The 17,294-nt window shown below is 37.1% G+C and overlaps 1 protein-coding gene across 2 annotated transcripts in view; it reads right to left on the reverse strand.

The window, feature by feature from the left end:
* Positions 1–15,651, reverse strand: part of Ide (Insulin degrading metalloproteinase) — a 692,915-nt gene extending 677,264 nt beyond the window's left edge. For both annotated transcript variants that reach the window (XM_090384737.1, XM_090384738.1), the window contains exon 1: positions 15,554–15,651. In XM_090384737.1, the coding sequence (XP_090240863.1) occupies positions 15,554–15,633 (80 nt within the window). In that variant the 5' untranslated portion in view covers positions 15,634–15,651. The remainder of the gene's footprint in view (positions 1–15,553) is intronic.
* Between the last annotated feature and the right edge of the window lie 1,643 nt (positions 15,652–17,294).

Below are 17,294 nucleotides of genomic sequence, written 5' to 3' on the forward strand. Positions count from 1 at the left end.
GTTGCCAGAATCGACATCTTCAACTGATAAGTACGCCGCTGCGGAGGTTGAGGGCTGTGGAGATTTAGAAGGGGTCGGTCGCTCAATCTTACAAAAGAACATATTAATGGATGACTGGATGGTGGCTTTATTCTTTTCATTGTAGATTTCTTTGTAGGAAGCAAGCATATCGTTCACCCCTCTGTTAACTTTTAAGAATCATTCACTGTCAGGATCCATCTTCTCAAACCTCGCCATTGCCGATGCAATTTCACGAAATGCCATTGCCATCTCTCTCTCTCTCTCTGGTGATGAAACGTCTCGGCTCCTCATTTGGTTCATCTTGAACTTTGTCAGCATTTTTTTCTTTCACTATCGTTGCCTGCAAATCAATAACTTCTTCATTAGATAATTCCTTCTCTTCTTCCTCTATTAACTCCTCCACGTCTTTGGCAACAACCTCCAACTGAAATAGCTCTACAATCCTCTTCATATGATTCGTCTTTTTCAAACCCTTCGAAGCCTTTTACATGCCATGGGCATATTTTCTTCCATGTGCCATTTAAACAACTTTTAGTAATTTCCGCCCAGGCCTTATTAATGTTTAAGATGGCATGGTAAATATTGTAAGATTTACAAAAGTCTCTTAACATAAAATTTTTCTAACCGTCTACTGCAGACAATGCCTGAGTAAATGTTTTGCATAAATAGTATGCTTTTAAATTCAAAATAACACCCTGATCCATGGTTGGATGACTGAAGTCGTGTTTGGCAGTAGAAATATGACTCTCACGTTCAAATTGAAATCATCTAGATGCATAGGATGTCGGGAGCATTATCTAATAGAAGCAAAATCTTGAAAGGAATGTTGTTGTCTTTACAATATTTTTCAACCTCAGAAATGAAGCAGCATTTAAACCAATCCTCAAAGAGAGATATTGTTATCTATGCTCTCTGGTTCGATCGGAAATGCATGGGTAGGGTGGCTTTATTGATGCCCTTAAATGCACGGGGATTTCCAGAATGGTACACAAGCAGTGGTATTAATCTGTAATCTCCCACTGCATTAGCCCCAAGCATGAGCGTGGCCCTATCTTTTAAAGCCTCAAATTGTCTTTTTCTCTTTGGCAATGTATATGTTTGATCTGGCATTTTTTTCCAATACAGAGCAGTCTCGTCAACGTTAAAAATTCGATCCGTTGAATAGCTGCCTTCATCAATAATTTTTTCCAACACATCACAAAATTTCTCTGCAGCAGCAGAATTGGCACTGGCGACTTCACCACATACTTTAATGTTTTGGAAACCAGTGCGATGCTTGAACCTATTAAACCACCTGTTGCTTGCCACAAACTTGGCTTGGGATTCGCCATATTTATTTTTAATATCTTCATAAATACTTCTTGTTTTTGCTTGAATGGCCATTGGACTCAGGAGCACTTGCTTCTGAATCTGATTTTCCATCCATATTATTAATAGCTTTTCCATCTTCGATATAGCACCTGAACACTGTTTTGTGATCACTGTTGATCTTAAATGCATTGATCCTTTAACATGTTCTTTTATACGCACACTGTCCCTTAAAATAGTATTCACTGTTGAAGAAGCGAGATCTAATTCCCTTGCAATAGACGACAAACTCTGTCCTGCTTTGTACTTCTTAATCATTTTTATCTTCATTTCTAAATCAATTTTGTTTCGTTTCCAGGCACTGCCAATACTTGCGCTTTCCGCTGGTCCCTTTCCCTTCATCATTGTAATACATGAATAGGAATGAATAGAAGTTTCTGAAAAAAAGTTTCTGAAAATTTGGATTTTATATGATTGAAGATTTCAGTGAAGGGGAACATAATAGATTGCTCTAACAGAAAAGCCCAATAAACCGGAAAGTGCAAATTGTTTTTATTGTTTTATGGTAGTGACCTCCAAATATGTGTTTTAGAAAAACATCACAAAGGCGTTCAAAACTGATTCTTATAACCGGAACATATGATAACAATGAAAGTGTAGTGCAATTTCCATTATAAATATGACCTTTTAAAGAGATAAATAGCTCAGTAATATAGCGAAATTTTCCACAAAAAAAAAAAATATATATATTATTGGGTTCACATTACGATATTTTCATGATACCTCCATTTATCCCTACAAGTACAAAATACATTTCTATATTTTTTTCAGTTTGCACAGGCCAGCAAAAACTTCGTGAAGTCGAATTCGCGTAAGTCGAGTATTATATAAGTCGGGGAGTTCCTGTAGTTTTTTTTTTAAATGTTTTCTTTGATTTCTCCACTAAAATTTCCAGAGTTCTCTCTTAATTATCTCAAAATTAGGAAAAATTCATGAATTAAATTAAACCAAATTATCAGCATATATCACTGCAAGCTGGCTTTACCACCATGCACTTTCCTCCAATAGGTAACACTCTCTAGCTTTGTGACACTGCAGCATCATCTGGAATCAAACTGTTGATGCATGTGTTTCATGCAGTGAGTACTCCTGTTACTGACACTCTAGCATTCACTGAAGCACACCATTTTTAAATTTGCATTTCGCTAGTCAACAGGTCTAAAGGGAGTTTTAATTTTAAAAAATTAAAAAATATATGCTTTTAACATAAAAAACTGAACTTTCACATTTGTGTTCAGAAAAGATTGAAAATAAACACGAAAACAAAAAAAGGAAACAATTATTTTTTAATGACGTTTCAAATGTAGGTGCATGGGAGAAAAGTTCACTGTGATTAGAGAAGAAACAATCCTTTTGGCAAGTACTGATGGACTAACAGATGTCTGAAAGCAAACCTTCAGACATCTATCCTGCAAACATCCTTCCTCAATTTGAATTTATGGCACCTCATAAGTGTAGTCTGAGCAAAAGGAAGAATACCATTAACATTCAGCTTACTCAATCCATTCAAAGTTTTAAACACATAAATCAGATCTCCCCATGGATGCCTAGTCTCCTGAATCCAAAGATGCTCTCATAATTATGGCTAAGATTTCACTTATCTCCTTTGCTGCCTCTCTTAATATAACTGAATAAATCCCATCCATCTCAGGTGCCTTTTTCGTGTTGTTTCAACAATTTCTCTTTCACTATCTTCTCAGTTGTCACAAAATTATTTAGCTCCCTGTTAGAGTTTGGTGAATTTCATATATTCCACCACCACTTAACGAGCTCCTCATGCATGAATGTAGATGCAAAATACCTATTCAGTTTATCAGCAACCTGAGTCGGATCATCAACAGTAAAACTTTTTTTTTTTTTTTTGGTAGTTGCTGGCGCATCAGCTTCTGTGGCCATAATGCACCTCCCAAGGTTTTTGCAGTACTTTGATCCAAGCCCGAGGCGGGATTCAAACCCGCGACCTTTGGGTTGCTAGGCAGGTACTTTACCCACCCGGCTAGTCCGATCGGCTAACAACAACAACAGTAAAACCTTCGATATTCGACATCAAGTGGACCAACATGATTCAACCCCTTCCTCCAACTGTAAATAAAAGTAAAGAACTGATTGCTGCTTTTCTTGGCATTCTTTGTCAGAGACTTCTCGTTATCTTTTTTAGCTTGCCTAACCTCCTGCAGTACTTGATTACAGACTAGTATATCTCTATCACAAGCTTCTTTATCATCTGATAACTTATATGCACAACATGCATTTTTTTTCTCTACCACAAATCACATCACTTCATCTGACATTCATTTAGGTCTAAGCCTGGAATGGTATTTCTTGGTTGGCATGAAAAGCTATACAGAATTTAAAAACTGCCTGGGACCACTGTAGTCACCCTTACAAAAGCAAAAGCCTTGCCTTTACCTTTGACAGTAGTTGGTGTCTTTAAGTAAATCTCACATCAGCCATTGTACACAGTGCGTGGCAGTTTTCACTGTGTGGGATTGGATTAAATGCAGTGTCTTTTACCTGAATTTATAAGATCAAGTTTTTTTGGAATATTGAAAATTTATATTAATTATTTGAATATTGCAAAAAAAATTATATATTGCTTCCTCTTGTTGCTTCTCTAACATTCTAGAAAACAGTCATCAATATATCCACAAAAGACTTGCTTTTGTACAAGTGGGCTACCCACAAGTTCCAGTCAATCTGGAAAGTTAAAGTCACCCATTATAAGCCATTCTGATATACTAACCCACTTCATTTCTCTGTATAATTGTGTGTTATACTCTTCATAGTCATTAGGTCTATAATATATTCCTACTCTCATTTTTGTTTTCCCAGTGCTTATGTCACTACAAACTGAATCAACACTGCCATTTCAACCAGACTAGTTTATCTAATTTATGAAATGGTAGTGCATCCAGTTGAAATAGGCCAGCCATTTCAACTGGATGCACTGCCAATGATTTAATATGCTTCTTAACAAAGAGCATAACCTAATCCCTACTCTTGTTCTGCACAAAATTTGCCTGTGGCCGTCAAATTTTTACAGACCAGATCACTCCACTTGACAGTAAGCAGTGGCAGGGCTTTTCCAGGAAAGAACAAAGGGAACATGAGTGAGAAGGCAACTGACCTACAAACAGTAAGTATTGAGTATAGGTGAGTGTTTTTAATCAACTTTTCTTGTTTAGTTTTAAGAATTATTTATTTATTATGTTATACCTAACATGGCACCTGCGAGGTGATCTGACTGAGGTGTATAAAGCCTTGAATGGTTTGAGCATGCTCAATGCAGATGGGATTCTTCCTCTTGCTCAGAATAATCATGAAATCGCCTGAGAGAGCATAAATTCAAAGTGAAGAAAGACGGTTGAAGGATAGATGTGCGGAAGTTTGCCTTTAGCCAGCGGGTGGTTGATTGGTAGAACAAACTTCCATCTGTCATTGTAGAAGTTGATAGCTTAAATAGATTCAAGGCAGAACTTGACAAACATTTGGGGCGAGTGGATGGGTGAAATAAGGGTTTTTTTTTTTTTTTTGGCTGATGCTATATAAGCTTGCTTTCTTTCATCATGTGCCTTTGCTAATGCTAAATGCTAATTATTAAATGCAGGAAAATAAGCTCTTACAAATTAAATTCATTTCACATGTGTTCTTGGCCTTTCCAGTGAGATACAACCATTTTAAATTTCTGGGCCCTAGTGATGATGTACATAAGCAATCGCCATAGTTACCATATAGGAGTTTTTTGTTTTATTGCTTGAGTTTCCACACATGCTCACATCTCAACAGAAACAAATCGTGAGCATGAAATCATTATAGATAAGAGCAGTAGCCAGGAAAGCAAGGTGCCGGGGTTTTCAAGGACTGCTAGGAGTCATTACGGAACAAGTAAATACATGGGCTGTGTTAGGAAAACTAACACAGCCCATGTAACTAAGAGTAAGAACAGGTGCATGTATACTTGCATGTAACACCAATACTAAGAGTATAGTAAATAAATTTGATGAATTTGAAGTGCTGATCAAGACATCAAAGGCAGATATTGTTTGGATATCAGAAACGTGGTGTCATGCAGATATTGGGAATGCAGACTTGGAATTTGGAAAGTACAATGTGTACAGAAAGGACAGACAAGATAGGAAGGGAAGAGGAGTTATGCTGCTAGTTAAGAAATGTATAAAATTTAAGTAAGAACATCCAGTTGACAAGGGTGAACAATGCAATGTTGAGTCAGTTTGGTGTGACAAAAGCACTGGGAAAACAAAAATGAGAGTGTGTTATAAGCCTAAGGACGCTGATGAGTGCAACGAGCAACCGTACAGAAAAATAGAGTGGGCTAGTAAATCAGAATGTCTTAAATTCGGGAATTTTGACTTCCCAGATATTGATTAGAAATTGTGGGTTGGTCACTCGCACACTAGAAAGACTTTTGTGGATTTATTGGGTGACTTTTCTACAGCAACATGTTCAAGAGGAAACTAGAGGGAATAATACTCGTGATCTGATTATCAGCAACATTAAGAATCTGCAGATAAAGGAACCACTAGGTGGCAGTGATCACAGTATACTGTTGTGGGATTTGCCTAAAGATGTCACTACCATCAGGGATAATAGGAAGGATTTTTGATTTCGTAAAGGTGACTACAGTAGTCTCAGACAGTTTTTAAATGCTATACAGTGGGACCAACTGATAATGTTATGAATGACAAATTCTAAATGGGAAGCATTCAAGGAATTAATCTTGGAAACTACTAAGCTTTTCATCACAACTAAGAAATACTGTTCAGGTTTAGGCCTAAATGGATGTCAAATGAACTAATGAGACCAGTGACCAGAAATCAAGTCACAAAGGAGGTTAGGCAAGCAAAGGTAGATTATGAGAAATATTTGGCAAAGGATGCCAAGAAAAACAGCAGAGTTCTTTACTTATGTAAACTCTAAAAGGAAGGAGGATGAATATTGGTTCATTTGATATCAATGGTTCGACTGTTGAGGATCCTGCTCAGGTAGCTGAAAACTGAATGAGTATACTGCATCTACATTCACATTAGGAATTCTGAATGGAAGTAGAGGCCAGAAGCTTATCAAACTCTAATATGAAGCTAAATGATTTTGCAATAACTGAAAGCAAAGTGAAGGAAAAATTGTTGAAGTTAAACATAAGAAAGGCACCAGGAGTGGATGAGATTATATCCAGTTATATTAAAGGAGGCAGCAAATTAAGAAAACAAATCCTTAGTCATAATTATGAGAATATCCTTGGATTCAGGGGAAGTCCCTACGGACTGGAGATGTGCAAATGTATCGCCAATTCGCAAGGGGGAATCAAAAGGAAACAAGAATAATTACAAACCTGTTAGTGTAACTTCTGTTCTGGGAAAAAATAATGGAGTCTCTGGTTAAAGAAGCATTGCAGGATCATCAAGACAAGACTGCAGTTATAATTCAGACACAGCATGGGTTTGTTAAGGGGAAGTCTTATCTGACCAACTTGAGTGGATGCTATGATGAGATCACAAAGGAACTGGATGCAAAAAATAATATTTACATCATATAACTGGATTTCAGGAAAGCTTTTGATACTGATGCACACAGAAGACTACTGTACAAATTGGAGCAGTATTTTATTCTGCGAAGAATAACTTTGATATCATATATTTGGATCTTATAAAGGCCTTTGATAATGTTGCACATGGAAGACTACTGCACAAATTGGAGCAGTGTGGCATTGAAGGCAAATTGCTGCTATGGATAAAGGGATGGTTGAGTGGGAGAAGTCAGAGTCATAATCAATGGACAATGCTCTTTGTGGACTTATGTTATTAGTGGAGTCCCACAGGGTTTGGTATTGGGCCCAATTCTTTTTTATATTTATCAATGATATTGATAGAGGTATATCAGATTTAATGTCCAAGTTTGCAGACAACAGGAAAGTTGGCAGGATTGTTAATGACAGTACGCTACTGCAACATAATTTTGCAGTACAACATCCAACAATAGTTCTGCCAATATACAGTACCAGAAACATTGGCAGTGTTCTGGTACTGCATATTGTTTTCAGGAAAGAAGACTAAACACAAATGCAAGAAATTAAGTTTAGCAACATACAAATCCCATTATTTTATATGCATGTTAACTTCTTATCTTTGTACACGAGACTTGTGGTTACCTAAAAGGTTTCCACAAACCCATTTGAAAGCCTACCGTGCTTTCAGTTCTAATACACTGGAAGTATTTTTAAAAGTTTCATTCTGCAGAAGTTCCCTGATTTGAGACCACAGAAAGATTTCCTCTTTGACTTTCATGGCACTGATCTTTAATTATTTCTAACTTAACATTAAATCACCCACACACTCAATTTAACAAAGATAATCGTGTGATGTGTATAAACAATTTTTTTTTGTTTTGATTATAAAAAAAATTAATTTTTAGCTTTGTCACTGAATTAAAAATGGGTATATTAATTATAATTTGCTAAACCCAATTAAAAAATATTGAATGAAAATAGAGTAACCAATAATAATAATAAAGATAATTCTTATATTTTTTATAATTTTCAAGGTCATTGATCCCCAGATTGAAACCCAAATGCTCATCTGACAGATTAAACTTAAACATCTGTATTTTTGTCAGCTTTTAGCATTTGCATTTAGCCAGCAAAATCAAAGCTCTAACAAGATTAGACACCTGTTGCTGCCATCACAGAAGCCACATGGGAGTAGGAATTGCCTACAAGAATGGTAGAACAGTTTTGCTCATCTAGCTTCTGCTAAATTTCAAACAAAAATTTAATGTCTCATAATCATAACATATCAAAATGGTAAGAGAAAATACTGTAAAATCAATCAGAGAACATTGGTGAGCTAAGGTATAGGGAAGAACTTAATTTCATTTACAAATTTTTAAAAAAGTTAACTTGGAAAAAATTAAAATTTGTTAATTTTGATTTTTTTAAATTTTAATTTAAAAAACTGAATTAATGAATTTCTCACTTAAGTAATGAAATCCTCTCAAATTCAGCTCACCTAGTGCTTTCATAAACTTCCGTAGGCCAAGTTTAATGTGGAAGGAAAATTTTCATTGACTCCAATAATGTAACATGCCGTGCACTACTCACTCCTGATTCACATGTTCTTCTTTGATGTCAGCCATGTATTAAAAGAGTTGGCGCATAAATATAGAGTTGGTGGTAAAAGAGTTGGCGCATAAATATAGAGTTGGTGGTAAAAGAGTTGGCGCATAAATATAGCAGAAACAATATTGTGAACCTCCTTGAATATCCATTAACATACCAGATTTTGAGGTCACTACACATATTCCACTGATAAGGCTTTTGCAACCTCACACAATATCTCTCAAGATATGTGCCATCGTTATTTTGATCCATACCATCAGATAAACATGTATCTATATCATCCTCCCCCTCCCCCCAATAACTACCACTTCCCCCTGAATCCAAAATGAGGAAACACTTGGTATGACAGACACCTCAGCAAAATATGTATTGCATGTTAATCAACAGTTACAGATTAGTGGATGTTAACACTTATCCAATCTATACCCTCCAAGAATTTTTCTAGTTCTTCCTTGAATTTATTCACTTCTTCAACCTATTCACTATCCACCCACTTCCACAATAACAGATGGAAATGTGCTCCAAAAATCAACCACCCACTGACTGAAGGCAAACATCCAGCAAATATCCTTTAGCAACTTTAATTTATGCTCCCTCACATGTGTGGTCTCGGCAATAGTAAGAATGGCATCGAGCAATTCAAATACTTAAACACCTCAATCAGATCTCCACCTAAGTGCCTACTCTCCAGATGCTGCAGAGCTGAAGCCTTTCTTAGTAAGAGTACCCTTCTGTTCCCTTCACCAATATGGTTGCCCTTCCATGCACCTGTTCCAGCAGATCTACATCCTTCCCAGAGTAAGGCCTCCAAACCTGTATACAGTATTGAAGATGGCCCAATCATGGACTTGTACAAAGGGACAGTCAACACCTTATTCCTACTAGCAAAGTTCCTGCATATAATTGACAATATCCCATGACCTGTTCTGACAACATATGTACACTGCTGGGAGAAATTCATATCTAATTGCACAATTAGCTCCAGGTCTTTTTCAATTTCACACCTCTGGGTGGATAATGAAAACAACCGAGATTAACATTCCAACTGTATGGTAGAGAGTTGATATGTCAATCTGGGACTACTGATACCCAAATGCAGTACCTTGAATTTTACAATGTTAAAATTCAACTTCCATTTCTCACCCCATCAACCTAATTTTCCTTGATCTCATTGCAGTAGCCCATCCTGATTGTCATTAACCATCGTGGCAACCTTTGTATCATAAGCATTAGTAGTGGCATATGATGCCACTTCTCCACCATCTACCAAATTTTCTAGATCCTGTTGCAGTAGAATACTGTTATTACTGTTGTTAACAACCCTGTTAACCTTTGTATCATCTGCAAACTTGGACATTAAGCCTGATACATTCATAAATATAGAAAACAACAATTGGGCCAACACCGAACCTTAGTTAGGGGTCAGTTCCTAGTTAGTATTCGCCATATAGTGCAAGGAAGCCACAGTCTTTTGCTGCACTAGCAAAGAAAAAAATACAAATTACACACTTCGATCTTCATGCAGAGAACTATCCAGTTCACCTTTGAATTTATTCAAACTGTCATCCTCAACTACCTGTGAGGACAACTTGTTTAACTCTAGGGGGCTCCACTAATAACATTAGTCCATGAAGAGCAGCGTCCACTGATTTACCACTCTCTGCCGTTCTCCACTGCAGTCCCTTTATTCATTGCAGCAACTTGCCCTTAATACCATACAGCTCCAATTTGTACAGCAGTCTTCCATGTGCAACAGCATCAAAAGCTTTCTTGAAATCCAAGTATATGATATCAAAATTGTTTTTTGCATCCAGTTCCATTGTAACCACATTGTAGTATCCAATTCAATTGGTCAGACAAGACTTCCCTTTGACAACCCCACACTGTCTTATTTATAAAGGCAGTCTTGTCTAGATGATTCTGCATTACTTCTTTAACCAGTAACTCCCAATATTTTCCCTGGAACAGAAGTTAAACTAATAGGTATATAATTACTCGTGTCACCCTTTGATCCCCTTTTGTGAATTGGGGATACATTTGCACATCTCCAGTCCATGAGAACCTCTCCTGAATCCAAGGATGCTCTCATAATTATAACTGAGTTTGCTTACTTCCTTTGCTGCCTCCCTTAACCCGTCCTCCCTTCCTATCCTGTCTGTCCTTTCTGTACACATTGTATTCCCCAAATTCAAATTATGCATCCCTTATATCTGTGTGAAATCGTGTCTCTGATATCCCAACAATATCCACCTTTGATCTCTTGAACAGCACTTCAAATTCATCAAGTTACTATATTCCTAGCATTAGTGGCATGCAAGTATACATGCACCTGTTCTTACTCTTAGCTAGCCTAACACAGTCCATGTATTTACTTGTTTCATGATGACTCCCAGCAGTCCTTGAAATCCTCAGCAATTTGCTTTAAAGGCCGCTGCTTGTTTCAACAGAAGCTGTGCAAGAATCACTTTCACCTCTGCCTGCAGCTAAGATGAAATCTATTAGTCTGTGTATCCCACCAAGCTAGCCGTTTTCCAACTCACCTAACACTGCCTTAATAGCATCAGCAAATATTCTTGTACCCTTTCTGTTTAAGGGTGTCCCATCACTATAGAAGTGGTCTCTCCTGTTAATAGGCGCAGACTACACTGAGAAAAATTCTACCCCATGAGCCTTGAGCAATCTCACCAGAGCCAAATTGACTGACAAGACTCTCATCATATATGGGCAGAATAGAAGACACTTTCAAATTTAACCCGAACTCACAAAATTCTTCGACATTTCTGCTCATCATGCATAGATCTTCCTTTTCCCTAAATCTCCATGTAGAATTTGACAAATCGTCTCCTTATTCATATTCAACTCATCAGCCATCATACAACTCTGTTCTCATTTTGAGAGGTTGATGGTTGTACACTTCTTGAGTCATCTCAAACATTTTCATATTTGTTTTTGAACTGCTTATACAATTCAAACACACTGGTAGGATATAACATTTTATCACTCTAAAACAGTTTTTAACATGTCGTACATTTCTATTGCTGATTTTCTCATTTAAAAACAAAATTTGATATTTTTTCGTTGCTCCATTACAAAATCTTGACACGAAATATTAATGCTACTAATGAACTGGTTGTTACTTGCAACCTGTCAGCCTACTGGACAATTTCTTTACCACCATCCGTTGGAGAAAGTTTGAATCACAATACACTACTTCTGTTTATTTTCATACTCATCAAACATGCAAACTTTATTGCTACACCTCATATTTATGTGAAAAAATGGCATATTATGACAACTATTAGCAATAGTACGGTATATAATGCAAGAAAGCAAGCTTATATAGTATTCAAGAGTATTTCTTAGTTAACTATATTCAACTGTAAATTATGAAAATAAAGCAAGAGATTGATACCAATTTTATAATACTGACAACACAATGCCAAAGAAAGCCTGGTGTATAAACAAAACTTGTACAGCACCATCAAATATTTAATAAAAGAACTACAGAGTCCAATGTACCTTGAAGCTAATAGTCTTAAATATAAGAAGGCACTTACCTTCATTTTTTTCAAAGTTATGCTTAGTACAAACTATTATATTTAGGCCACCCGAATAATTAAATTCATCTGCCATGCTGTGTCTTATGTCTGTTAATTGCGTGTGTTCTCTGGTCGATTTGTCTGTTTGCTGGACGAAAAAACCTTGCCATTTTTGGGGAAAAAACCTTGCTATCTACGCCTGAGACCGACTAACTCAGCCACGGAGTGAAAAAGGCCCATTAAAGTTCCTCGCATCATCGACGGGATTCGAACCAGGGCCTTTTTCCACTTTGTGTGGGGAGGACGGTGACGATACCACTGTGCTACCCGAAGGTAAGTGCCTTCTTATATTTACAGAACCCACCAAATACATATATACATATAAAAATCATTAGCCAATTCCATCAATAAATTTAAGGAAGGTTTGTGCTAGCATCCCCTAAATTTATTTAAACTACCCACCACCACAACATTATATGAAAATTTATTCCATTTACTGTTTAGTTGAATGCAAAGTTTTGCACATCCACTCTAGAACCATCCATTTCCAATTTAAATTTATGCCCTGTGTGTGTGTGTGTGCCATCTAAAAAAGGGTAAAGATGCCATCATCAGCATTTCATTTACTTCATTCTTTTAAAGCCTTATAACACTTAAACCAGTTCCCTCGTGCATATGCCTAGTTTAGAAAGCATGCAATTTACTAAATCCCAGACTTTTTTGGTAAAAACATTCTTTTGTGCCTCCAAACAAATCTTGATGCAATTTCCAAACCTGTATTCAGTACTCCAGATGTGGACTGCAACAAAATGAACTCTTTGTCTCTGTCGGTAATGCTGCTCTATAGCACTGACAAAAACCAATGAGTTTTGTAGAAGCTTGTTTGCACTGCTCATAAAATTTCATACCAAATTGTACAATTATTCCTATTTATTTTTTTTAATCCAGTGCCTTGAGTTTAATACCCAGGGGTCATCATACTAAGATTACTACCAAAATGCAGTATCTTATATTTAAACCTCTATTTACCAATTTTTGGGCCATCTGATATCTAGATCCTCTTAAAGTAGCATACCCTGATTACTGTCATTAACCATTGTCCCCACCTTTGTATTATCAGTGAACGTAGACATCACACTTGAAATACCTACATCAGGATCATTAATAAATATTAAAAACATTAGGGAACCCAACACTGATCCCATGCCATCTCAGTAATCAGATTAGCCCATGAAGAGCCGTGGCTATTTATAAAACCATACTGACTCCTACAAATTAACCATTCCTTTATACATTGGAGTAACTTGCCTCTAATTCCACACTGCTCCAATTTATATGATTGTGCATGCAGTGTTGTTTACATCCATTCCATCATGATGATGTCATGGTAGCTGATCAGAATAGTCAGGCATGATCTCCCTTCAACAAATCCACATTGAGAGTGCCATGCAATCTCAAAGTGGATCTGGATGTAAATACTGAATGTGGAACTGGATGTAAACACTGCATGCACAATCATATAAATTGGAGCAATGTGGAATTAGAGGCAAGTTACTCCAATGGATAAAGGAATGGTTAATTTGTAGGAGTCAGTATAGTTTTATAAATAGCCACGGCTCTTCATGGGCTAATCTGATTACTGAGATTCCATGGGATCAGTGTTGGGTTCCGTAATGTTTTTAATATTTATTAATGATACCGATAATACAAAGGTGGGGACAGTGGTTAATGACAGTAATCAGGGATACTTTAAGAGGATATAGATATCATATGACCCAAAAATTGGCAAATAGAGGTTTAGTGCTCCAATCCTATCAATACAATCCTCATTTATTGGCGCCTCCGTAGCCAGGTGGGAAGGAGCAGCAGTGCGTAGCACACGCTTCTTGATTAGACCGGGGTTCGAGCCCGTCACCACCAAATACGGAGGATGCGGAAAGGTCATTCAGGGAATGACCACCGCATATCCTGGAGCAATATGGCCTTAGTTGCTAATGCTCCTAAAAAAAAACCAAACCAAACCAAAACCTCATTTATTCCTTTAACTATTGATTTGACTTCCACTGGCACATAGGTTAAACAGGTCTTTAGTTACCCATTTTACTCTCCAAACCACCTTTGAATAGGAGAAACATTTGTATACCACCAATCTGCAAGTACTTCTCTTGTATCTAAAGTTGCCCTTATTACAATGATTAAAGATTTAATTAATTCTTTTGGTTTCTTTTAATAAAATTGGATACATTCCATCAGCCCCAGATGCCTTAACCAAATTTCTAAAAACTTCATGTGCAAATATTGATGCAAAATATCTATTCAGCACATCAGCAATCTGTATAGAATCATTAGTGGTTATGCCATTCACATCCAGTGAAACAATGTGATTGTCTTCTAGTGCATAAGTTCATTAACCCCAGAGGCTCACATCTGGTGAGTATGGGTTGGCAAACCCAGGGTCCTGAGCTGGATATCATCATTCTTCTCTTTTTTGGCAATTCCCTTCTACTTCTGACTCTCTCTCTCTCTCTCTCTCTCTCTCTCTCACAGGGTAACTCGGAAATTTTTTTTGGCTGGTGCAGCATAAGCCTCAGGCTTCCTTGCACTACATGGCTAGTAATAAAGACAAAGTCTCAGATAGACAAGAACCAAGTCACCTAATAAGGCCGCCGTAGCCTAGTGGTCAGGCGCACGGGTGCATAAGCACACGTGCCTTGAGTGACCGGGGTTCAAGCCCGTGACTACTGAATACGGTGCTGTTTATTGTATTCTGTCTATCTTGTGAACTCCTCTGACTGTTTGGTCGTCCTGGAGTATAAACAGAAAATTTATTTTTATTTATTTATTAATGAAGTTAGCCATGAGAATCTAACCAATTAATTACTTTGATAAAATGGGTTAACGTTATCAATTACAACCCACTTCACCCAATATGATTTTTATTTTATTTATTTATTTTTTTTTTTTTTTTTGTTATTATAACATGCTTAGTTCTTCACTTGCTTTAAACCTTTTTTTTTTTTTTTACTTCTTACTCTCCTTTATATTATTTCCTCCTCAAGGTCTAGCATTGTCTCCACTGAACACCCACCCACCATCTGCTGTTATATCTTTATACAGTAATTAAAAAAAAAAAAACATTACATTGTGTGGCTGAGCCAAATAGGGGTTCAAAAAGATAAACATCATCTGCTTCCATTATTTAAAATAATGTAAACTTTTTTCCCTTTTCTTTTTTATTTATTTATTTTATTTTATTTTTATTTTATTTTTTATTTTTTTTGCTGCTTCAAGGCGAAAACTCCCCGAAACACTGTTATAATTACTCTGCTCCTCTTTGAGTCCAATATATATTAGACGTATGTAATAGATATTTTCTACTATTTTCAGAAAATCGTAGAAATTATCTATTACATACGTCTAATATATGCATAAAATACAAATTGGGGATGATTATTCTAAGCTGCACACAATTCCTTTATTTCGTTATACTTGCCTTGAAAGTGACTGTTTATAAGAATAACATTGAAAATATCGCTTCAACACAAAAATTTTCCGCCGTGTTAATATACTCATTACCTAACGGCATGACACACACGTTGGTGTTCTGCTACTTCCGGTTTTCAGGTAAATATATGGTTACTTCACATAGAATTAATAGGAAGCCCTTAAATAGCCAGTAAGTTAATCTTAGCTAGTTTCAGTTCTTGTACATGTTTTTCATCTTTTGCTGTTTCTTTTTACAAATATTTCTCTGTTCGAGAACCATGACCCATAAACAGTTCAGCAATACAGATTGTCAAGTGGTGATGAAAACAACTATTTGCATTTCAAAAGAATCTTCACTTTCAGAGGAAACATTCAATTCGCTGATGTAAATAAATTTTTAACCTTGCACGCAATCCCGTGAGTTTCGCCAACGACCAATACAATTTATTAACTTAAGCTAATGATCATTCACTTATCCTAATTAGAGGCAACTACATATCTACGATTTCTGAAACGTCGTTCAAGATCGGTTGTTCCTGTAGAGTTTCAGATGCATCAGCAACTTAGGCCAAAATGCAATGCTGCATAAATATCATTTCTGTAAATTACGTGTGTTATATCTACTTGCTGTTTGCTGGACAATAAAAATCCGAAGTTCCTGAACAAAGAAAAAAAAAAAAAAAAAGATGCTACAATCACCTCAGACCGACAACCTAAGGCGTGTTGTAAAAGTTTCCCATAAGAATTCTTTGCGTCATTGACGGGATTGGAATTCGGGTCTCTTTCAGTTCGAGTGGGAAGGACGGGGATTATACTAACTATGATGCCCACGAGGGTTTCCAAATCGAGTTATAAAGGGCTACAAAGCAGTTGGGAATAGCAGGCCCCTCTAGGATAAAAGCATTTTCATTAATACTGGAAGTAACATATGATGAAAAAGTAAGCTTACAGTAGTAGTACTAGTACAAGTAGTAAAGATATCTGCCGCAAGAACGGAAGGATATGAGTTTATGTAGCATCCGCCAAAAAAAAAAAAAAAAACAATTTCACACAACCATTCACTCCCTCTAAAAGTATGTCCAGTTCATCCTTCAATTTATTTAAACTTTCAACTTCCATAACGACAGAAGGAAGTTTGTTTCAGAAATTAATCACCCAATGGCTAAACGCAAATTTCAGCACATAGATTCTACAACTGTCTATCCTCAATTTGAATTTATGCCCTCAGGGATGTAATTGATGATGGTATATCAGGCTTAATGTCCAAGTTTGCAGACGATATGAAGGTTAGCAGGGTTGTTAATGACACTAATGACAGTACGCTGGTGCAACAGGATCTAGAAAAGAAGGGCTGAGCGGTGGCAGCTGAGGTTGAGCATTGACAGGTGTAAAGTGCTGCATGTGGGAGGCAGTAACCCCAGAGTAACGTATCAACTGTGTGGTACTACACTGACAGTGGTGGAGAGTGGGGAGGACCTGGGGGTGGTCTGCGAGCGGATGTGGAGTTTTCTGAGTAGTGCAGACGGTCTGCATGGTGTCTTGACAATGATATACAGGAGTTTTTCTAGCAGGGATAAGGAGGTGATTATCCCCTTGTATAAGTCAATGGTCAGGCCGCACCTTGAGTGCTGTATGCGTGTCTGGAGGCCTCATTTCGGGGAGGGATGTGGAGCGAGTGCAGGGAGGGGGGTGCAGGGGGATATGTGAGTAGAGCAAGGGGTTGTTCTTGCGGGGAGGGGCTTGGGTTT

This window comes from Mastigoproctus giganteus, chromosome 11, assembly GCF_048544385.1.
Source record: "Mastigoproctus giganteus isolate SK-2022 chromosome 11, ASM4854438v1, whole genome shotgun sequence".
In the NCBI taxonomy this organism is placed as follows: Eukaryota; Metazoa; Arthropoda; class Arachnida; order Uropygi; family Thelyphonidae; genus Mastigoproctus; species Mastigoproctus giganteus.